Source organism: Zeugodacus cucurbitae, chromosome 2 (assembly GCF_028554725.1).
Source record: "Zeugodacus cucurbitae isolate PBARC_wt_2022May chromosome 2, idZeuCucr1.2, whole genome shotgun sequence".
Taxonomy (NCBI): Eukaryota; Metazoa; Arthropoda; class Insecta; order Diptera; family Tephritidae; genus Zeugodacus; species Zeugodacus cucurbitae.
In genome coordinates, this window is record NC_071667.1 from 22,939,624 (window position 1) to 22,962,715 (window position 23,092).

At 32.8% G+C, this 23,092-nt stretch overlaps 3 protein-coding genes across 8 annotated transcripts; 1 reads left to right on the top strand and 2 right to left on the bottom strand.

The window, feature by feature from the left end:
- Positions 1-271: 271 nt before the first annotated feature.
- Positions 272-2,139, bottom strand: LOC105216672 (MICOS complex subunit MIC27). 2 transcript variants are annotated; one of them, XM_011191279.3, is made up of 4 exons: positions 2,121-2,139; positions 1,602-1,736; positions 1,252-1,535; positions 272-1,191 (listed from the first exon to the last, which is right to left on the bottom strand). In XM_011191279.3, the coding sequence occupies exons 3-4, from the start codon at positions 1,416-1,418 to the stop codon at positions 654-656; spliced, it is 705 nt and encodes a 234-aa protein (XP_011189581.2). In that variant the 5' UTR covers positions 1,419-1,535; positions 1,602-1,736; positions 2,121-2,139; the 3' UTR covers positions 272-653. The 2 variants fall into 2 exon arrangements, with proteins under 2 accessions (XP_011189581.2, XP_011189582.2); XM_011191280.3 differs by having other exon boundaries at positions 1,252-1,547.
- Positions 2,022-8,152, top strand: LOC105216673 (growth hormone-regulated TBC protein 1-A). 3 transcript variants are annotated; one of them, XR_003752684.2, is made up of 8 exons: positions 2,022-2,166; positions 3,044-3,393; positions 5,420-5,607; positions 5,670-5,927; positions 6,518-6,700; positions 6,815-6,927; positions 6,998-7,610; positions 7,659-8,152. XR_003752684.2 is itself a non-coding variant. In XM_011191281.3 (7 exons), the coding sequence occupies exons 2-7, from the start codon at positions 3,359-3,361 to the stop codon at positions 7,217-7,219; spliced, it is 999 nt and encodes a 332-aa protein (XP_011189583.1). In that variant the 5' UTR covers positions 2,022-2,166; positions 3,044-3,358; the 3' UTR covers positions 7,220-8,152. The 3 variants fall into 3 exon arrangements, 2 of the variants coding, with proteins under 2 accessions (XP_011189583.1, XP_011189585.1); XM_011191281.3 differs by having other exon boundaries at positions 6,998-8,152; XM_011191283.3 differs by having other exon boundaries at positions 2,161-2,180; positions 6,998-8,152.
- Positions 8,153-10,181: 2,029 nt separating this feature from the next.
- On the bottom strand, positions 10,182-15,059 carry LOC105216674 (protein dimmed). 3 transcript variants are annotated; one of them, XM_011191287.3, is made up of 5 exons: positions 14,831-15,059; positions 12,674-12,852; positions 12,356-12,611; positions 11,829-12,040; positions 10,182-10,786 (listed from the first exon to the last, which is right to left on the bottom strand). In XM_011191287.3, the coding sequence occupies exons 1-5, from the start codon at positions 14,875-14,877 to the stop codon at positions 10,662-10,664; spliced, it is 819 nt and encodes a 272-aa protein (XP_011189589.2). In that variant the 5' UTR covers positions 14,878-15,059; the 3' UTR covers positions 10,182-10,661. The 3 variants fall into 3 exon arrangements, with proteins under 3 accessions (XP_011189589.2, XP_011189586.2, XP_011189588.2); XM_011191284.3 differs by having other exon boundaries at positions 12,329-12,611; XM_011191286.3 differs by having other exon boundaries at positions 10,183-10,786; positions 12,341-12,611.
- Between the last annotated feature and the right edge of the window lie 8,033 nt (positions 15,060-23,092).

Below are 23,092 nucleotides of genomic sequence, written 5' to 3' on the forward strand. Positions count from 1 at the left end.
TCACCATGAAAAATATTCACAATAAGCGATCTAACCGGATACTAACTAATCTGGTTAGAATTCATAATTGAACGGATGATAAGAAGCTATTTTCCGTTAAGAACAAAATTAAATTTGAAATTACTTTACCAGTTTTATAGCAATTTCTGTACGAAAAGGTTTGAATTGGTTTCCTTTTCAATTCACTTCCTTTAGCTTACCTCAAACATTTTATCCATTTAAAAGCCTTCAAGCTTTGTTCTTTAAGAATCTCCAAATAAACTACTTCGAATACTTTACTCATCTTTCGCTTTTGGTTTATTTTATGTCTGTTAAGAGTATAATGCGTATGCCATTTGAATCATTACATTATTTAAAAATTGCTATTAACTCGTTTTATTTCGACAAAAAGAAGCTACTTATTGCAGAATTGTGTTACAATTATTTTGTAAAGTTGCCAAAACTCCAGTTGCATAGAGTTCATTTATTTTCGAATATTAACATTTTACAAGTTCGTCGGCTGCTTTCGCACTGTCTTATAGTACATTATTAGCAATTGTAGATACACCGTTTTTCACTCTTCATAATTCACTATAAATTTAATGCGATTACGTCCTTAAGCTCTCCTTTCGTTAGTTGACTTTCTTTACTATTATATTCACTAATTGTTTTGCTTATTGCTTCTTGCCAAATATTGCCTCTTTCGCTTCGTCGTAAAGGTCTAAGGCTAGATATTTCAAGTCTTCCACGCTGGTTGGGAATTTACTGACCGGTTCGGGCGTACCTTCCTCACCTGGTTTTACACCTTTTATGAAGTTATATGCAATAGCATAACCTTTGCGTGCTTGTACCAGCGCATCGCGTGCAAATACCTCCGCCTGTCGTGGGTAGCAAAGTGAGGCCACTGTGCCAGCACCAATGGTGGTGTACAGCACTTTCTTAATGAAACCACCACGCGCAGCGAAAATGAAACCGGACAAACCACCGACAGCGATTGCACCGCTACGTGGCAATACATTTTGCGGTTCATTTAAGTAATCGATAGTGGATTGGGTATGCGCTTTGGCCGTTTCGTAATAGTTGTCGAAATTTGCCTTTTGCTCAGCAAGCACATTGAGACCGGCTTGAACTTCCGTGCGGACAACGCGTACTCCACTTTCAATAGTTTGGCGTGCCTGCGAGTCTTTTGGCGGATGCGATTCCTTTTTAGTACTATCAAAATTAAGAGTTTATTTATAATTTGTGAACACAAAACAAAAAGTACGATCCTACCTGTATAATTCGTGCAAGGATTGATACAGTGGCAATTCACTTGGCTTACACGTGAATTTTGTATTTGCCTCCACATTTTCACCTGCTTTCACTTCCGATTGCTTCACAGGCACAGCTGCTAAAAGCACAGCAGTAGCTGGTGTAGTAAATATGACTTTTCGGAACATCTTTTACTGATTGCTCAACGAAGTTAACACGCGCAATTTGGCGTTAAATGCTTCTGATAATCGTACTAATGGGAACGTGGTGATCTCTGCTTCACCGTCTACTCCTTTCACAGCAAACTATAAAATAAACTTTTAAAAATTTAAGTAAATATTATGCCAAGCAAATGGTTTAAATTGTTTTACCTAGTTGCTTGACATTGCATAAGACTCGTTGTCGATTACAAAAACTGACACTTGCTTTGACACTTTGCAAACAGCTGTTCGAATTCGCTGTTGGTAAGAATTTTGCAAATAACGGGTGATCCAAAGCCTTGTTACCTAATAAGTGCGAAATTATTTTACTTCTATTAAAAAAAAGTAACAAAATAAATATAAGCTAATATTAAAAATTAATATTTATTTTTCATGGAACGAGTTAACACGATTATGTTTAGTTACAAATTATTTGTATACATATAAAACATAATTCAAAATTTGAGTAAAATACTACTGAACGTTATAATTTTAATCAATTTTCATTTTTATTATTAAAATAGTCAAATAAGTAAGAAGAAATTTTGTATAATTTTGTAAGGTGTTGGCCACCCTATTGGCTCTCCTCTTTGCTTGACATTTGGTTCGCCGCAGTCGAAATTGACGTAATTTTTTTGCAGTAATGAGGGTTCAAAACAAAATGATTTTGTTAAGATTTTTTATACTCACTGCGAAAAGGTGGTTGAAAGAAGCGCGCGATTGTGTCTATTAGCAGGTGATGGAAAAAGTGTAATTGTTAAAAAATAAATAATTTCACGGTAGAATGCTTTGTAAATGAAAAGCATTTAATGACACACAAAATTATAACTAATATAATATATTACAAATATTAATTTCATTGAAATGTAAGGAAAAGGTGATGTGATAAGGACTTTGGCATTGTAGAAGAACCGTGCGTAAAAGCAAAATGTATATATTAAGTTAATGGTGTGAATTTATATTGGCACCTTTACCTGCCTGCATGTGTATGTTGCAACGAGCACAAAAACCTACGTCACTTAATAAATTATATTCATAAAATAAAAACCAAGTCAAAGCACTATACGCCCCCAGTAAAAAATAGAGGCGTTGACATTATTATTAGCCGCAAGGCTGTAAAATGTAAAAGAAAAAAACAACCTACATACGTAAGAGGGCTTCAAGTGAAAATCTTTAATCTCCTTATCAATTTAGTGTATTGCGCCAAAGGAGAAGAATTTGCAAATTATGAACACACCTGTATTATTCAATGAAATTCGTAATATTAAACTGGACAATTGCAGAATTTGATGGTACCTCAATAATATTCTAACTGCTAACAATCTTCTACCGCAGGAGTACAAAATATCCATCGTTCGCATTTGCATATATTTTGTATTGTGTAGATATATTTAGTTCAATTGCTTTTGGATTTGTTTGTGTTATTGGTTTAATTGGGGAATGTCGATAAACTTACGGCGAGCAGCTGTGGTAGCATCATTTGCCGCCGGCCTGTTTAAATAAATATATACACTTGTTGTGATTGAAACAGGTGTTCTAATGTAGAGTCAATTATTGTAGATATAATTTTTACTTTATATCAACATAATTATAATTTCACACGCTTTCTACAGATGTTATGACTGGTCGTTTCACGTGAATACCTTCTCGAGCAGCGTTATTAGCATAGTTTATATTGCAATTATGCGTGCAACTCATAATACAAATGTTACAGGAAGTCGATATACTGCAAAAAGTTAATGCTCATAACAAGCCAATGTGGATATAAAGTGCGTAAAAGTGAATATTGTAAATAAATAAAGGAAAACGTGTTAGTTTTAAGCTTGAAGCCGGTGCTACAACATTTTATAAGCGTCCGATAAAACTATCTGCCACAAACTTGTTGGGATTAAACGTGTATGCAGCACTAATTTTAAATAGCTATCCCTATGGATTTAGCAGCCAGTAGCAATTCACGATTCAGGTTGGTAAATAAAAAGTTATATTAATTAGATTTGTTAGTTATTATTTTTTTAAACTTTGTGTTGAAATATATAATTTTTTGCGTATGGAAGCAACTTCAAAGCTAGGCATATAATTATATGGGTGTAATATAATTTTAGTTACGAAAGTACTTCAAACCACGCGTCAATTAAGCACTTTGCAATCACACATACATTTACATATGTATATTTATGTACATAGGTATTAATATGCTTGCTGTATATAAATAGTTTTAAAAAGCGTTTTATGCTGCCACACCTTGACAAATAATTGTGTCGCTTGCATACATATGTTTTATATATGTATGTAGTAAGCATTCATTACGTCATGTATAGTACAAAATTCTGCTGTAGCACTTTAACCAGGCCGCAGCTGTCCATCAACAAGTCAACAGCGCGCTTTTTATTTTCCTTTTTTTGATTTACTGCCTCACGTGCTTTCCCTTTACAAACTGCAGTGCTAAACACTTTAGCTGCATTACGGCGTTCAAAGTAAGCAGAAAATCTTTAATTTATGTACGTACATAAGTTCATATGTACATATGTACGTCAACACACTTACAATAAATGCTCTGGGTGTTTGCACGCCTAAAGTTTTTACACAAGATTTCGAAATACATTTTAGTTTATTAAGAAAGCATGTATAAATAGATTTACTACAAACAACTGTTATTGTCTCTAAACCTCACAATACATTTGTATGTAAATCTTGCATGTAAATTATAAAAATAAATGAATCAGCAGTGGGAAAATAGGCGCTGGAAATATGTGCCGACATTTATGTTAATAGTATTGCCTTGTGTTTAGTTTGTAATGTTTAACAATTAAATATAACTATATATATATATAACTATATATATATATAATAACTAATAACAAATACGATCTGCAATTGCTGTTGCTAGCTTATTAGTGCAATATATACAGTAAAATTGCAACAGCTCAATTATTAGGCGAATGTCATGTCAATGCAATTTGTGTTCAATTTCATTCTATTATTTTTTTAAATAATATGTGTAATGAAAAAATATTAAATTTGAATATGAATCGGTTCCAATTCGCTTCACGAAGCTATTTTAACATTTTTATACTTAAAAAATATAATTTCTATATAAATGAGAAAGCGGAAATAGAATTTATGCTTTCATCTTTATTTGTGTATGCGATTCAATTTGAAATTTATATCACGCGCCAAGGCGTCACCAGCTAGGTTATAATAATGTTTATGAAAGTAAATATGTTTTATGTGAATTATGCTAATTACACTACTGCTACATCCTCACTCCATTTCCAAGCACGGTAGCATGTACACAGTATAAATGTGTATGTTCCCATTTCTTTTAACCAGTTCCACTACTGCCTGTCCGATAACAAATTATTTTCTTGACCCGTTTTGGATAACTGTTTTAATTTATTACACATGTATGTATGTGTGTTTCTATGTGCATATTTATTTATGAATTCATACATGTAATCTATTGATTTTAGAAACACCGGGAATTGTTACTACGTTTAGACCTAAAACTCGTTATAAAAGCGAACCTCGCGATAAATATGATAACGAATTTTAAATGTCATTATTGATTTGACGGCTTATCGATAAATTCATTGGTTTTTTACATTTTGACATTTTTCTAACAGATTTAGTGCTAAATAAACGCAATAAAATTCATAAAACGCGTTTGAAGTTATTTAGATTAAAAAAGAAAAGAAATGTGTATCACATTACTTGTTAGCACTCATACATTAATACTTTTAAAATATCAGTGTCATATTCTTCACCTGCTTTACAACTACAAAATTTATTAGATTAACAATTTGATAATTTTAATTGTTTTTTTTATTGCTTTGTATAGTTGGTTTAAATTATCTTTACACATCTAACTAGCCAAAAATTGTGTTATCTCATAAATGACTCATACAGTTCTTATCATCTGCTCTAAGTTATTTACTTTTCTTCTACGCAATTGTTTGTTTAACTAAAGTTTATTCGTTTACTTGCCACAGCGATGTTGACGAATATGGTTTTAAACGTTCGGATAACTTTGATTATCGCAATTATGAGCAATTCATGTCCGGTTACCTGAAGACGCTCACCAAGCGACGCATGAAATGGGAAGCTATCCTGCAACGTAATGCTGATCTCACGACAATCGATAGTAAATTGAAACGGTACATACGCAAGGGCATACCAGGTACTTACAGAATACATTTTAAAACTTTTGACTTGAAATTAAACATATCTGTACGCTTTCAGGTCCCTTCCGTGCCGATGTTTGGATGAAAATTTCTGGTGCTGCTAAACTACAACAACGCTCACCCACATTATATCGCAATTTGTTGAGCGCACATTACGAGAAAGAAATCTGCGATTCCATAACAATTGATCTACCTCGTACATTTCCCGACAATATTCACTTCGATACGAAAAAGGAACGTCTCTTCAATATCTTAGTTGCATATGCGCATCACAATCGCGAAGTGGGCTATTGTCAGGGATTGAATTATATCGCAGGTATGGATCTCATCTTGGGAGAATTGGTGAAATATGTCGCGCAAGATATCGCAATGGATTGTTTGGCGTATATATAACTGATGTTCGTGCTATTAAGTTGAAAATTATTATTTGTTGATGTTTTAATCGCCGAAATCGTTCCAAAATAATTTTGATGAATTCCGCCAAATTGACCATTTTTGGCGGTAAAAATTTGGATCTGTCCTGATTACGTAGACTGTCGTGGAGACAGAACTTTTGATGTTAGGGGGATAATGGTCATTCATAGATGCTTTCTTGAGCGAATACGGGTCCTTAGAAACAAATGTCGAAAATATATAATATTCATTTCTATTTAAACAAATACCTTACGTTTCTCCGAGAGTTTTGTCTACATAACCGATACGAAACCACTTTTATAACCTGCAAGCACTACCATCGCAGTTTTATTATACAAAATTGCTTGTAAAATTGTTTATAATGTTACAACAACAAAAAAAAAAACACTCTTGCTCAACATTATTCAAAATTTTCATGTTTTATTAGAAATTTTAAATATTTTTTTTGAAATTTTTTAATTTTCTCTTTCTTCTTATCATCTTCTCTTTCAGGACTGCTGCTAATCGTCACAGACGATGAAGAGAAATCATTTTGGCTGCTAAAACATATTGTCGAAAATATTGTACCACAATATCATACAAAAAATATGGCTAATCTACTACGTGATTTGGCAGTATTCAAGGAGATGATCATAAGACGAGCGCCACAAGTTAATCGGCATATAGAAAATTTAGGTAAACAATTTATATTTTGTTATTAAAAATTTAATTTCTTTTTTAATTTCAATGCAAATTTAAACGACAAATTTAATATTTCTTTAATAACTTTAAAATTTTTCTCCAAATCAGGCTTACCGTATACTGTGATAGCGAGCAAATGGTTCATTTGCATATTCGCTGAAGTGCTTCCTGTGGAAACTGTGCTGCGCATTTGGGACTGTGTCTTCGCGGAGGGCTATAAGGTGGCTTAAATGCATGATTTATTTTAAATTTGATATTAAATAATTGTTGGTATCTCTCTCTCTGTCGCAGATTGTCTTCCGCGTCGCATTAGCATTATTCCTTACACATAAAACAGCAATACTCGGCTGTGATGATATTGCAGCATTGGCGAATTTATTTCGTGAAAATATGATGCAGGGTGACATCGCCACCGACTGTCATAGTTTTATAGAAGCCATGTTCAAGATACGTTTGAAACGTAGCGAACTCGAGGCATTACGCAAAGTGTGCGTAGGACGCAATAATACCTAAGCAGTAACCGCATATATGCGTAGCAACTGAAAATGCATTTTTATGCAGTGTATTTACCGCCAAAATTTCTATAGCTATAGGCTGTGTTGTACTTGCGGCTGAAGTTACTTAAAACACACGTGCCGTCTGGTCGCCTGTGTGCTGTTGGAAAACAATTAATAAATTTTCAACGCCGCACTATAGGCTATTCTGCACTAACTAAACACTAACCAATAACATAACTACCTAAATGTGTACACACACCGCACTATATACATATGAACACACTGCGAACAAATAATAGGCGAACCTAAAACCACACGACAGACTTAAATGTTTAGCAATATTAAGTGTTAAAGAGATTTAGTAAACAATGTGAAGCATTTGGAAATTTTGCCAAGAGGCCACAAAGGTATGGAATTGCTTTCAATCAATGGAAAACTAATAACAATACGAAAAGTTATAATAGAAAAGAACGAATTATTTAGCGGTAAGCAGATATTAAGGCATAACATGCAACCAAACTACCAAAATAATACTAGCTTATATATTATACAAATTAAATGAAATATTTATTTAAGTTACAAATGTATACACATTTTTATTAGTATTTAGTGTACTATACTATAGTAAAGTGTAAATTATGCTATTTATTATATTTATATGTGTATAATATATAGTATGCTTCTGTTAAGTTTATATGTGTGCTTGTGTGATGATGTTAATCAATGTTAGTATGTATGCTTGCAATTGCTGTTTTCATTTATTTTATATAGTTTTTAAGTTTTTTGCTCACAAGTTACATAATTTTTCATGCTTGTACTAGTTTTAAATAGCTTAAAAGTTACGCTACAATGCCTTTCATGCATGCTGCTTATGCATACATATTACTTATTTTTGCATTAATATAGTTGTGTTTTAAAGTTGAATAAATGCGAAATTTATTAGAAAAAAGTATTTAAAAATTACGGAAATTGTTTTAGCAAAATAACTATATTTCTTTGTGGACTCATAATCCTAAAAACCAAATGACATTTAGTTATTTTGCGATCTAAGTTCGAATTAGAAATTCGAGTAAATTATTGCTATTATTTTTTTCTAATTTTAATTCAAAAATTGTTAAAAATTAATATTTAAAATTTTTTATATTACTCACATACTGAAAAAAAATATTAGAGAAATCCTTAAAAGATTATATTTAAATTGTTTACAATCTGAAGGTGTACATTCAACAATTGAAAACATATAATACATTTTTGCATTGTAGTCGGTTCTAGTGTGGAATTGTTATTGGAACAGTGTACACAAAAGTTATATGGTATAACAGTAATTTTTTGGAGTGAATTTAATAAATATAATTTTTTGTCATTATGAAGAACTGGTGGGGAAGGCTATGCTTTCAATTACTATGACAGTTTACAGTTAGTTTATGGCATAGCGTGTCGCAATATTTATTATGTACAAAATACTCCAAACAGTTTTGGTTTTGTTTCTTATTTTTATACTTTTGTTGACAGAAGATTTCTGAGTAGTAGTACACAAGTTAAGGCATTAACTAAATATTTTAACGATATTTTTTATAATGTATGCCACTTTATTTCAATTTAATAAAAATAAAAATAATAAATAACTAAATATTTTAACGATATTTTTTATAATGTATGCCAGTTTATTTCAATTTAATATACAATAAAACTAATTCTTTCACTGATTGTACTATGTATGTAAACCTATATTTATACTATACGAAGACGATCTAAAAAGCACCCATTCTCACTACAATCAAGAAAATTGCTATTCCCCAAGCGACTTGGATCATATTGTAGATTACTGAGATAATGTTAGAAGTAAAAAATATTTTCGAAATTAAATTTTATTAAAAATAAATAAAATTTGCCTAAAAGTAGGCCAATGTTTACAAGCAAAAATTAGAATTGCAGTGCGCTAGTAGTTTTTAGTTTAACAAAATTTCATTATAGAATTTTTGTAGTAATGGTATTTTAATGATATATTATTAAATATATTGGGAAGATTTAAGGAAAATGTATGCAAAATTAGTTTTCTAAATTTTTCATAGTTAATTTAAAGTTTAGAGATTTGTGTATCCTTTATGTTTTATATATTTTTGATTACTTTCAATTGACATATCTGCTGTGTAACTATTTTATTTTTACTTTCAAGCTTAATAGAAAAATGTATTTATTAACTAATTTATTAATTATTATTATTTAACTAATTTTTTTGTTGAACATAACCTATAATTAAAAAAGACTTTATAAATTCGAGTATTTTTTTTTGCTATCCAAACACACACAAAATTAAAAGACACAAACATTTTTAAATTGTTAATCGTTGTGTGCATGCTTGAAAATGATTCCAAAATGTTTAAAACTAATATAAATGTTCATTATTTTGATATAAAAAAAGAAAAGACATGCCTACATATGTACATATGTATTTACGTATCTGCTTTTATAGCAAGATTTGTATTAAAAAAGCCAAATTTATGTTAGTTCAAAACAAGGAATGATCAAAATATATCAAAAGTGTGTAAAAATAGCAATAAATGTGTAAATGTATGTTTCGAAATTAGTGTTTTTAGCAGCGCTTCCTCATACATACACTGAAAAAATACTACTTGCAATAGTTTTGATAGAATATTTTACACACAACAACACATACATACGCAATTATCAACGAACAACAACAAATTGAAAGAAAAACAGTTTTTAAACACCTACATACACAATTGTTTTGTTAAATATATACATGTTGGAAAGATTAAAGTACATTCATATTTGGAGAAATTAAAAAAAAAATGTTTTAATATTTTGTATATATATTTTTTTTGGTTATAATTAATTTTATATCTGGGAATAAAAGAATCAACTATGATTTAGATTTTAAAAATTATAAATTTGCTCCCAGACGATTTCTAATTAGAACCCATATTTGTTTCAGAAAAAAAATTCGAAGAAAATCGTTTTGAAATATTTGTTCTTGCCGTAAATCTGAGATTCCAAAAGTGAAAAATTTTTTTTTGGTTGAAAATTCTCGGTATTCAAAACATAAAAATCCAACATAAGTGTGAGGGCCACACATCAGCGAATCGTTTTCTTCGAATCAGCTATATGTATTAATAAAATCTTGTCGTACAGGATAAAAATTATTGGTTCAAAAAGTTCTCTAAATTCCGTTTAGCAAAAATAGAATTTTCTGGAAATCCGAATAGCCATTCACCCGTAACACTCGTAATTAATTAATTTTATTTAAATATTTTTATTTGCTTTGGCAGGGGAATAAAAACTTAATCTTACGAATAATATTAACTTATTATATTTTCACTTAAGTTAAGCTTAAAGTAATTCAGAAAAAGGAAGACAGTTGGTCTAAATTAATATCACAACAAAATTATAAGATATGCTTCGGAATTCTTAAAAAATTAACAATCAAATTCGGGTATTTATGGCCCACAGTGTGCACCGCACATTGGCTCCGAGGATAATGCCAGTGTGGTAAGTAAAGTTCTCCGGCCTGGATGTACGCCCAGGTTTTCCCAATTGATCCACGAAAGACGTGCCGTGAGATCTGTACAGAGAAATATAGGATATGAGAATAAAATGAATATGGTAGAGAAGTAATAATTGTTACTACTAAGTATATTATATTCTTCGAATAATTATTTTATAGATGATGAGTACCTAACGAGTAGACGGTACTCAAGTACATAGATCTTTGAATAAAATAAAGCAATAATGACTTGATTAAGTTTTGAATCTGAATTTGATATGTTCTGATAGATCTCACAAAATCTTATAAAAGGGTATCAAAAAAGGTCCACCATTGACGAATAAGTTGACTACATCTTTTGGTCATTGGCATACAACCTGCACTTGAAGGTACCTTCTTTGGTTGCAGTGGATCTGAAAGCATGTTTTGACAAAAGATTTTTGCCAAAGGGGAAATAACATTCCAGAGAAAAATTCCGGACCTTTGGACATCGAGATGTCGAGCTTTATATTATCTTCAAGGTTAAACGAATATACATATATCCATCGACAACCCACTTTAGGCACTCAACTCCACAGGAATGTAAGAAATAGATGAAGGAAGCCTCTTTAAATAAGTATTGAGTTAAAATACTTTGTCCCTTCAATAAAGACTTTCGAGCTCTGGATGTCCGATCTCTACCAAACTATAATTATATTCAACAATGACTTCCGAGATCTTGATTCCCGATCTTTACAAAACCATAATTATATATTAGATAACTCCTTACTCTTCTTGCGTACGAATTCGGACTACCATGATCACCAGTGCATGCATGAGCCCTCTGAGTCAACAAATGATCCAACGGATACAAAATAATACAATTCAGATAACTGTCTTTGACAGGGAAGTAGTCTTGAATTGCTTTTAGACTCAAAGCGACGATTTTTGTCATTTCATATACATTAAATTGGAGTGGATGGCTTTGATGCCTTTGTGTGTGTAAGTTTCTTGGTTCATCGATCCAAAATCAACCTTTAGTTTCCCCAGCCTGATAGTATACTGCAACCTATCATAAACTACCAAAACCCAAACCGTAACGTCAAAAATGAAATCTAAAGAAATAGTTTGCAACACTCACCACTTGTATTCCAGTTGGCACGATCTGCCTTAATCTCACCACGCAAGCACTTCTCCACATAGGTGAGGGGATCGTAGTCGGTTTGAAGGACCTCACGCAGTAGAGATATATAAGCGATGGCCAAGCGTAAGGTGTCGATTTTGCTTAGACGTTTCTCATAAGGAAATGTGGGAACGTGGACGCGCAGCTCATCGAAAGCTGAATTGATGCTACTGTAGAAGGTAAGCCACAATGTAGATATGTAGATAGAGCAACAGCGACGCATTATGCATGTCGAGGACGAAATAATTAGGAGAAAAGTTGATATTTAGTAAAAATATAAGTAATAAAGAGGTTATGTAGCAACTACACTAAATAAGTCAACTAAAATCTAATGAATCGAATGTGAGCAAAAAGTATAAAGGTTAAAATATTTATCTGTATGTATGTAAGAAAATGTAAGTGCGTCTTCACTACTGTATAACTACTTGAATTTGTGGTGGGAAAAAAAGAAAATAGACCATTTAGTGTACCCAGTTGGTGCCGACCTCTGGATGCGTTTCCTCTCGCGCACGTTCGCCTGTTGCCGCTGCAGTTTGTAAGGAGTCGAGCCTGCGGCAGCCGCCGCGGCAACAGCAGCATTCATCGCGCCAGCATTGCCATAACCCACACTGCTGCTGCTCGCACTCGGACTATTGCAGTGCATGGCTGAATTGCCACCGCCGGCGCCGCCACCAGCACCGCAACCGGACGAAGAGCTCGCCGACACAAGTGACATGCCAGTTGACGAATCCAGTAGGTTCTCTATAAATAAAATAAACATGGATTGAAAAAATAGTATACGTAATATTAGTTAACCGCCGTACCCGTATGTTGTAAGTATTGTTGTTGCATCTGTCGTAGATTACTCGTGCTCATACGCAGATTGTTGCCGCCTCCGCCAAGCCCACCCGTTGCGGCGGTCACGTGATGCGCTGCACCTGCATAAACGCACGACGGTAAATCGTTGATCATGTCATCATCGAAATTATGAAACGATAGGTGGCTGTAACAGGAGAGGATGGAGATTTTTTAATATTAAAATGACATAATTGTCACATACATATGTCGTAACAAAGATTTCCTAACCGATCAATTTTTATGAGTGGTTTTCAAGGATATCTGTCTAAGCCGTTATATTATTTATTCAGGTTTAACGGTTTTCGAACAAATTTTATGACTGCCGACCAATAATTTCACAGACAAGAAAGTAACTGTCAAACTTTCATAGTAATTATAAACATTAATTCTTGACGTCATGAAGCCTATACTCATCGGTTTTAATTCGTGGGTTTTATTTGGACTGTCTCAAAAGCACTAACAAACCGTCAGATACGAAATAAGTTCTGAATGAGAATTCGCAATTGATATTACTTTGGGACCGGTGTGCAACTGACGAACAAAAATTAGGCTCTATAAGTCTCTCACCATTCCCGTCCAAATATGATGAGTAGGTACTTGGAGCATTCGAGAGAATTGTTCTCCGCAAGATCTTTAGAGCCATCCGCGTGAGCGAGGATACTATCTACGGATACGCTGGTTGGGCTATGTCGTACGTATGGAAGATGGAAGCTTCTTTCACGCGAGACCCATGAAGAGACCTGTCTGCAGTTGGGATGCCCAACTTATGGGACTTCGCTACTGGGATGTTTTCTGTTCTCGGCCCAACGCGATCCACGGTTGTAGTGCCAAAGAAGAAGAAATAAACTACGACTATTAACAGACCTAATCTTAGTACAATCCTCTTTTCACTTTGTTCTGAACAATATGATTCAAGGAAAGATGTTTCAAAACGTTTAAATATTGACCCTGATTCCAGATTAGTTACAATAAAGGTTCTTGGACAATAAAGGACAATTTTTTGGTACTTTCGAAAATAGTATAATACTTTTACAGTCACATGATATTTGTATTGAATAAGTAAATTAATAGCTGATTAATTATACTACTATTATAAAGAAGAAATATTTGTATGTATGTTTGTAATGAATAAACTCAAAAACTACCGATTTCAAAAATTCTTTCACCATTGGAAAGCTACATTCACCCTGAGTAACATAGATTGCTAGTATTGCTAGAAAGGATTAGGGATCCTTTTTAAAACTTAACTAACGTAATCCAAAGTATAAAAAAGTGCCCTAATACGTCTTTCGTCGCATAGGCTGCGGACTATAGGTCGTAATCAAGTTTTAGCTCAATACCAAAAAAAATAAAATTTTATATTCGAATTTTCCTCATGTAACTTTTTTTACATGACCCCACGCAAGAAACATACAAAGAAAGAACATACATATGTATGGGAGAGTGTTTTGAAATGTTTGTTTAAACCCGTGCGAAGCCGGAGCGGGGTGCTAGTAATATATAAATAGTTTATTGCTGACTTAAAAACCATTATTTTGCCAAGGATTTATCAATCCGCACGAATTAGTGACGGTAAATGTCTTTCAAGATTGAACAGAGAGTTGTACATGCTTTAAAGAGAGAATCTTAAAATCAAAAAATCACTCAGAGGATTGCATGAACTCGGTATTGACTTCTACCGAGTTCATGCTTTTTAACCATTAGTCCATTAGTTCGAGCAAGAATCCTTTATTTCCTCCTGTAACTGTCAGACCTTCAGTTATCAAAGTAATTTTTTGGACACGAAATCAATCGCTTTTCCATATTTATAAACTATTCAAAACAGATTTCAGAGAATTCGTCAGAGATTGCCCAAGAATAATCGAAAAATAGTATGCAAATAACTCATAAACTTATACTTCGGTGAGCGTGGATTAAACTATACCCTAATATGGAATTTGGATTCTAAATTGCGTATTTTGCTCACATTTTTAACCTCATTTTGAAAATTTGAGTGATCCCGGTATTAAGAAAAAACGATTTCGTCGACTCAGTATTGTTTCCCTTTTTTTATAAATATTTAGTAATCTTTAAGCACTCATGTGAGATTTACAACAGTAAATAATGCAAATACACGTATTAACCTTATTGGCGGCGAAGAAGAAGAATCGGGTAATTGATTTCGCGACATTTTTGAAATGTTATTGCTTAATTGCTTTGATTTTTATTTGTTTAAAACAAATTATTGTTTCTTTATCTTTTATAAATTTTCTATTTTCAAATCACTTTCTCTTATCAAATTAAGTTTATCCAGCACAGCATCAAACCGCACAACCGCACTTGAATGAGAATTTTCACAATTAATTCAAATCCTGTGAGCGCATATCCTTTTATACGCCAATTGGACCAACTAGAGTGCGGAAATTTGACATTGAGGAATTTCAAGCAGTGCGCTGAAATCAAATACAAATCTCAGCATTCAGCTGTTTAAGGGGATTCTGGCAGAGCAACCCTTAGCTACATTTCATGCCTGCAAGGATATTAGAAGTGCACATCCTTTGTACACACATACACACAAGTGTTACTCTGGGCAAATTGATGTTGTTGGTAAGCTAAAGGGGCGGAGTTAAAGCTAAATATGTACGAGTATGCATGCCGTGGGATACTGGGTGCTCTTGTTTCAAACTCATTTTTAAAGAAATAATTGCACTGTTTATAGAAAATAGCTGAGAAATTAGCTTTAAAAAATATAAAGATAGAATACCGTTGTAACATTCTATATTGCTCTTGATAAAGAGAGTAGAGCTATATGGATTGTGCGATTCTTCAAGATCTTCTTGTTGTGTAAAATTTAATTTTTAATCGGTTGTAACTTCGGGTACGTTCCGATTGCGTGATTTATGTGTTTATCTGAAATTGATCTATTCGATTTCCCGTCTTTGCTTTATAGGATCCATTAGACATTTCAAACCATTTAAAATTTTGGTAGTTCTCTCTATAACCTCGGTAACAGCCTTAGCTCATCATCTTAAGATTAACACATATATACTTGAAATTACATCTATCAAATATAAGTGTTTAATTCAAATTTTACCTCAGCCGGTATTTTGATCCATGACGAAAAGTATGGTAATCGATAACTACTCACGAAACTTGCTAGACCGACCAATGGTTTAACTTCATGCTAAATTTAAATTTACTCAAGTTCAAGAACTTCAAATGGGGTGTAGTGATTTTGATTTCATACCTGTTTGTGACAGTTCAACTTCATTCACAGCATGTGGCGGCCATATTTGTTCATCTCCTTCCACTTGCCCCTTTCAAATGCATTTGTCTGGTCTGCGAAGCTGTGGGGAATCCAAAAAGAGAGTAAATTTATATTCAGTGGGTGGAGCTTCGAGTGTCAGTGACAGAAAAGACGGAATAAAGAGAGAGAAGAGCGAGAGGGATTAAAATATCGTATGTGGGTGTATGCTGCAAAATAAAATTGTCGGAAACTGCAGAATATTCGAAATAAATATGAGGTAATATGATATCATTATGACGGTAATCGATTATATAAGACAATTCGAAGTTGTAATAATCATAATAAGCACCTGTTTAAAAATATACGATTACAATGAGCTGTGTATATGGAAAGATAATAATTATTTTATGATAATTATAAATACCAAGAAATATATACATGCATGAAACAGAGGTTATACATAGAAAAAATTTAAAAAAGTCAGCAGGGATGGGAATGCATTCGAATACAGATCTGTCAGATTAGGTCTGTAGACTAGGAAATATAAAATAAGGAAGTTTTCTACGATAAGTTAAAAGACCTACAAATTAAATCTTTATATAAGCCAAATAATTTGGAAATAGTAAGTGCGATATCAAAAATCGTATACCGCTGCAGATTGGTAATGAGAAACAGATGGATCAGTCATCAAATATATTTTGTTGGGCTGCTGGAAAGGTTAAATCACCTAACCTGAAGGATGAATGGTTCTAAGCTCAATGTGAGAGTGGAACAGAGATTATGTATAACTAATTTTTTAGACCTCCAGACCACTGTAGCTTTTTAAACCAATGACTGTCTGAACCCACTACCAAGGTTGAAGGTGAGGCAGGATCACTGTTCATTTAAGAAGCATTTAGCTTTTGGTGATTAAGTTGCTCCTCCAAATAAATTGGCTTACCTTAACTTCTTCGGAAAAGACATTAGTATTCAGATCAAAAATTATAAACAACAATTTATTGTTGTCATCACTGCTTAGCAAAAAAACTGAGTGGGTTAAAAATTTGTCTGACAATTCTGCAGGAATAAATCTGGATCAGAGATCATCCGATTGGATTTCCCACCATAAGCCAAGCGGTGAGAGCATTAAAATATTTGCCTTGTAATGACATTTTGGTTGCACGCCAATTAATTAACCCAAAACTAACTGTATCAGCTCGGAACTATTTCATGCCTCATTTAACTTGTGAAACTGGAATAGGACCAGCACAATTGAAGTGTGACAACTTTCGCAACCGCAGCAACAACATTGCAATGCCGAAGAGAGTAGCTGAACTGAGTGTTGAGAGCGCTGCAAATTATACAAAATCAGGGGAGGGTTGTAGGGGAGTGTCCGTGCGTACGTAGATATGTATTTACAATGATTTCTGCTTTATTTTTCACCAACAAATAATATGTGAAGTGGTGTGTAATTTACTTGCAAGTTGCCGCGCATACGTTCGCTGTCAGCGACAATTGCTGCAATTGAATTATTTGTATAAATTAAAAACAGAAATTAGCCATGTCAATGATTTGAATGAGATAAGCGGAGATCTGTGGGTGCACCGTGTAGCGGAAGAGGCTGGTGTTCTGCGGACCCTTTCCGTTTACTTTTATGTTGCACGCTCATTTAAAGACGATCATTGCTGTCGAGGTTGCCACGCGTCGCGCACACGTTCCCATGGTTAAACGCCGCAAACAATTGCCTGAGGCGAGAAAAACCGCTGACATGACCAGCAATTCGGCCGCAGCACAAAGGGCCGGCAAACACCAGCTATATTTTGAGTTAGGGTGAATCTCTTCTCAGTGGTCTTTCTGTGCGGTCGTGGTCGTCAATCAACATATTGATGATCTTGAGTGCAAGCTTGTTAAAAATTAATGTAAATACGATAGTTTATTCGATTTTCTACTCCACTAAAGTCAGTCTTTATTTGAATGATGCATTTTGAGAGGGCGACCTTAATCGATCTCATTTCAATAACATAAATTTCAGTTCTACAAAAAAGTAGTAAACTCGAAAGCTCTTTCTAATTAAAAACAAGAAAATTTTATACTCTCGCAAATTATTTATTTAATTTTATTAATATAACAAACAAATTGACTCACATATTCGTCATATATATGGAATAAAGTCCATTGAAAGTTGTAAACCCTAATATTAGGTTAAAAGCACCGAGGTCCTCATGTTCGATATATGGGGAATTGAAAATTTATGGTTCTGTTCCGATATCTTCACTAGTGCTTACTTTATATATTGTAGAGTAAACTATTCAGATCGACTTCAAAGTTCTGGTATATGGGAAGTAAACCAATTTGACCTATTTTCACTACATATCATTGGGATGCAAGGTTAATATTACAAACCAAGTTTCATTGATATTGGTCGAGTAGTTTCGGAGATATGGTTTTTGACCCATAAGTGGTCGGAGGCACACCCACTTAAAATTTTGAATACCAATTTGGGTGGACCCCTTTTGTACCTACTTTGTAATGAAATTTGAGGTTTCTCGTGTATTCCGTTACTGAATTAAAAAATTCTTTAGTAGTTTTCAACATAACCTTTGTATGGGAGGCGGGCGTGGTTATAATCCGATATTCTCCATTTTTGGACTGTATAAGGTAGTACCTAAAAGAAACGATTGTAGAAAGTATGGTTGATATAGTTTAAGTAGTTTACGAGATATGTACAAAAAACTTAGTAGACGGCGGTGCCACGCCGACTTCTCCAAAAAAAAAATATATCCAAATGTGCCCCTTAATAGTGCGATCCTTTGTATAAAATTTTACTTTCATAACTTTATTTATGGCTTAGTTATGGCACTTTATGTGTTTTCGGTTTTCGCCATTTTGTGGGCGTGAAGTGGTCCAGTTTTGTTGCTCGAAAGCAACCTTTCTATGGTGCCAAGAAACTAGTCTGCCAAGTTTCAGCAATATATCATGATTTTTACTCAAGTTACAGCTTGCACAGATGGACGGACGGACGGACAGACAGACATTTGGATTTGAACTCCACTCTTCACCCTGATCACTTTGGTATATATAACCCTATATTTAACTCATTTAGTTTTGGGTGTTACAAACAACCGTTATGTGTACAAAACTATAATACTCTCTTAGCAACTTTGTTGCGAGAGTATAAAAATAAATAAGTAATATAAATCAAATATGTGAAATATAATATAAACATATTTTCACACCTTGGAAATTACTTATAGAAATGTAAAATACTAGCGGCTTCGAACGGGTGGACGTTATTCCTTGATGCCTACATCGTTTATTACTGTGACGCGACATTTTTTAAATAACTGAATAATTCAAAAAGTTATATATTGGTATTAAAGCAGTCTTATATAGAGACCGATCGATTAATCGGCCTTGGTATCGGCCACAAAATTTGGCCGATCCTTAGCCGATTCTTTCTACTCCTTTGGGATAGAGACCGACCGATTAATCGGCCTTGGTATCGGCATCGGCCAGTATCGGCCACAAAATTAAGCATCGGCATCGGTATCGGCATCGGCCATATTTGGCCGATTCTTAGCCGATTCTTTCTACTTCTTTCGGATTATACTAAAATAATTATTTTTTTTACTTTTTTGATTTCTTTAGAGCTTAAAATTTGGATTCTTCTGTTTACCATATAAAACACAGTGAATCACATTTGACTAACAATTGATCATGGTGATAATTTAAGTCTAGTATAAAGAAATTCAATAATTTTGCATTAATTTAGAAACATTCGATTTATGTCAAATATGTGCAGTTTTGATTAAAGTTGTTGAGATTTTGAAGATAATGTCATAAAGCCACTATTAAAGAAGCATTCGTAACTAGGTTAATAGATTTTTGAAAGTTTGCCATAGACAGGGTCAAGTAATAATCACTTGGTGTTGGCCTGGACTATAAGGTGCATGGAAAAGAACCTCCCAAACAAGCTTCCGAAGTTTCTATCGAGTCACTATCACTATTTGCCGCCTTTCATAATGCGAGACATAAATGACAAAAGTCGTCTCTTTGAACGATTTTTTTAAAGAAAGCATTCGTTCCATCGAATGCTTCGAAGTTTTTTTGGACATAATAAGGTGTACTTTCAATTATATTTTAAGATTTTTATTTTACAAAAAAAAATATTTAAAATATTAAAAAAAAAAATATCAAACATTAACAAAATGGCGTAGTTCTGAAAAAAAGGTAGTTTTTTAAATGCCAAATTGACAATTTTCTACAAATCAAAAATATCGTTTGTCATTGTATAGTAAATATATTCAAGAACATTCAGTTTAAATTTGAAGTTGATCGGTCAATATCTCGTTGAGTTATGATGTCAGTAATTTTGTGAAGAGTCGTTTCGAAAAACACGCGTTATAGTTTCGATTATATTTTCGACCTGTGAGCGATTGCTCTTTAGAACGCTGCCATTCAAAAACTATTCAAGATACGACCTTAACTATCGAATAAGCAAAAAATAAAAAATCGATTTTTTGAAAATGTCACACCGGTATACCCCCTTAAAGGAAAAAAGCTAAATTGCTGATTGCTGATTCGCTTTGAGAAAACGAATAATTTATTTAGTTTTAAATATTAATTAAATGAATAAACAACTTCATATTTACATATGTGATGTTATATGTCTTTGTTTTTATTCTGTTACTATACTAATTTTCTAAATAAAGTTGTTGATGAAAGAATCGGTATCGGTATCGGCATCGGCATCGGCCGATTCTTTGCCAACTGGCCGATTAATCGGCATCGGCATCGGCATCGGCCAAAATTTTGGTATCGGTCGGACACTACTTTCGGATTACACTAAAATACATTTTTTTTACTTTTTTGATTTCTTTAAAGCATAACATTTGAATTCTTCTGTTTACTATATAAAACACAGTAATTCACATTTGACTAAACTAACAATTCATCACGATGATAATTTAAGTCTAGTATAAAGAAATTCAATAATTTTGCGTTAAATTGAAGGTTTTATTTAGCAATGCTAGAAAGATTCGATTTCGATCAAATATTCATAGTTTTGTTTAACAACTTGTTGAGATTTTGAAATAATGTCATAAATCCACTATTATAGAAGCATTCGTAACTAAGAGAGTCTATTTTTTAAATTTCGCCATAGACAGGATCACGTAATAACCACTTGGTGCTGTCCTGGACTATAAGGTGCATGCAAAAGAACCTCGCAAATAAGCTTGCGAAGTTTTCATCGAGTCACTATCACTATCGCCACAATGCCAGTTATAAATGACAAAAGTCATCTCTTTGTTAATAATGAATTCTTTCTACTAGACCTACTATTTACGAATATTACCCTTAATGCTCATATTTGTCCTTAAAGGAAAAAAGCTATATTGCTGATTCGCTTTGAGAAAACGCGAATAACTCATTTTTTCTATCAACATATACAGTAGTTTTCCGAAATAACGAACACATTAATTGTCAGGCCTGTTCGTTACATCGAGTACTCACTTAGAGGTATGTTTTTCAATAAAAATTAGTTAAATATCCGTAAATTGTAGTATAATAAATTGTTTTATTAATTATTTGTTAAGAAATGAAAAACCATAACAAAACAATTCAAATCCAATAAATTCTTCTAAAATGTACCAATTCTGACACTTATACTTCTATTTGGTGTTGATCAATAATTTTAAACTTTTTTATAAAATTCAACATTTTTTCAATTTGCACATTTCTTTTGAATTTTTTCATGTTTTATTTTTAATTCTGGTTCGATGTTATTTGATTTTATTCATATATCTTTTTCATGTTGTTCGTTAAACCGAGTACTTACAAATCACAGATGTTCGTTATTTAAGGTACTCAATGTAACAAATTTGCTTGTTCATTATAACCGGGTTTCGTTAAAAAGAATATTCGTTATTTCGGAAAGTACTGTATCTGATATTTGTATTTGTTTTTCTTTTTCTTTGTTGATGAAAAAATAGGTATCGGCCAAAAATTTGGTATCGGTCGGACGCTAGTCTTATATACATATGAAGTCATTTATTTTCATAATGATTAATACCAAATTATAAATAAAGGAGCTTTAATAGCGGTGGTATTTAAATGTATTTTTAATGAAAATATTGTCGAGATATTGATATGTTATTTAATATTGTAGAACATACTTTTGTTCTGTCTTCAATAGTTTCCACAGCACATGCGACGAAATACTTTTCAGTACACTTTTTTACATCTAGGATTACGTTAGTTAAGTTTTAATAAGTATCCCTAATATTTTCTAGCAACATATATCCTTTGTTACTCTGGGGGAATGTAGTTTTACAATGGTGAAAGAGTTTTTGAAAATGGCAAAGTAGTTTTTGAGTTTATTCATTACAAACATACATACAAATCTTTCCTTTTTATAATAGTAGTATATACGTGATCTTGCATTTTGTCTATTTACAGTTATATTATAGTTCACATTTTATCGCTTTGTCATCACCACCGATTCCTTTAAAGTATTGTACCGCTTATAGAATTTTTATTTATAGAATTGGAGCATACATACTTTCATAATTTTCCGTTTCAAACTCAACCTAACTTAACCTTAGCAAATTAACATTTCCCCCCTCACTAACGCACTAATAAGGTAAATATAAGATATAATGTGAAATACTATTAATTTGACTCGCAAAATTGAAATTAGTTGCAAATGTTTTTGCATGTTTTTTTGAAAAAAAAAAAAACGATGAGATAATTTCCACGGTTGAGGACTGGACAAATTTATGAGCAACCATTAAAAAAAAATCGGCAAATAGCACCTTAAAACAATCGCAAAATATAGTATTATTAAAAGAAATAAGAAATAACGGTATTGTTGAAAAAATCCTTATCCTATTAGTATATATTTTTTAGTTTAATAATTGACAAAGTATTCTTTCCTGAAAATGCATATCTCAGCAATTTGAGTCATGAGTCAAATAACATATTCGAAATCGGATCATACTTCCTCATCAGCTTATCTACCTTGCCTAAATTAAGCTCATTGGAAATAAACTTATCACAAACAATATGCGATAATTGTTTTCCTTCCCATATTCCACAAGCGAGGTATGTTCAAGAAATAACGGTAATTCTCGTTTTTTTTGAAAAAAAATATTTATTCGTTCGTCTCGTCAATATAGTC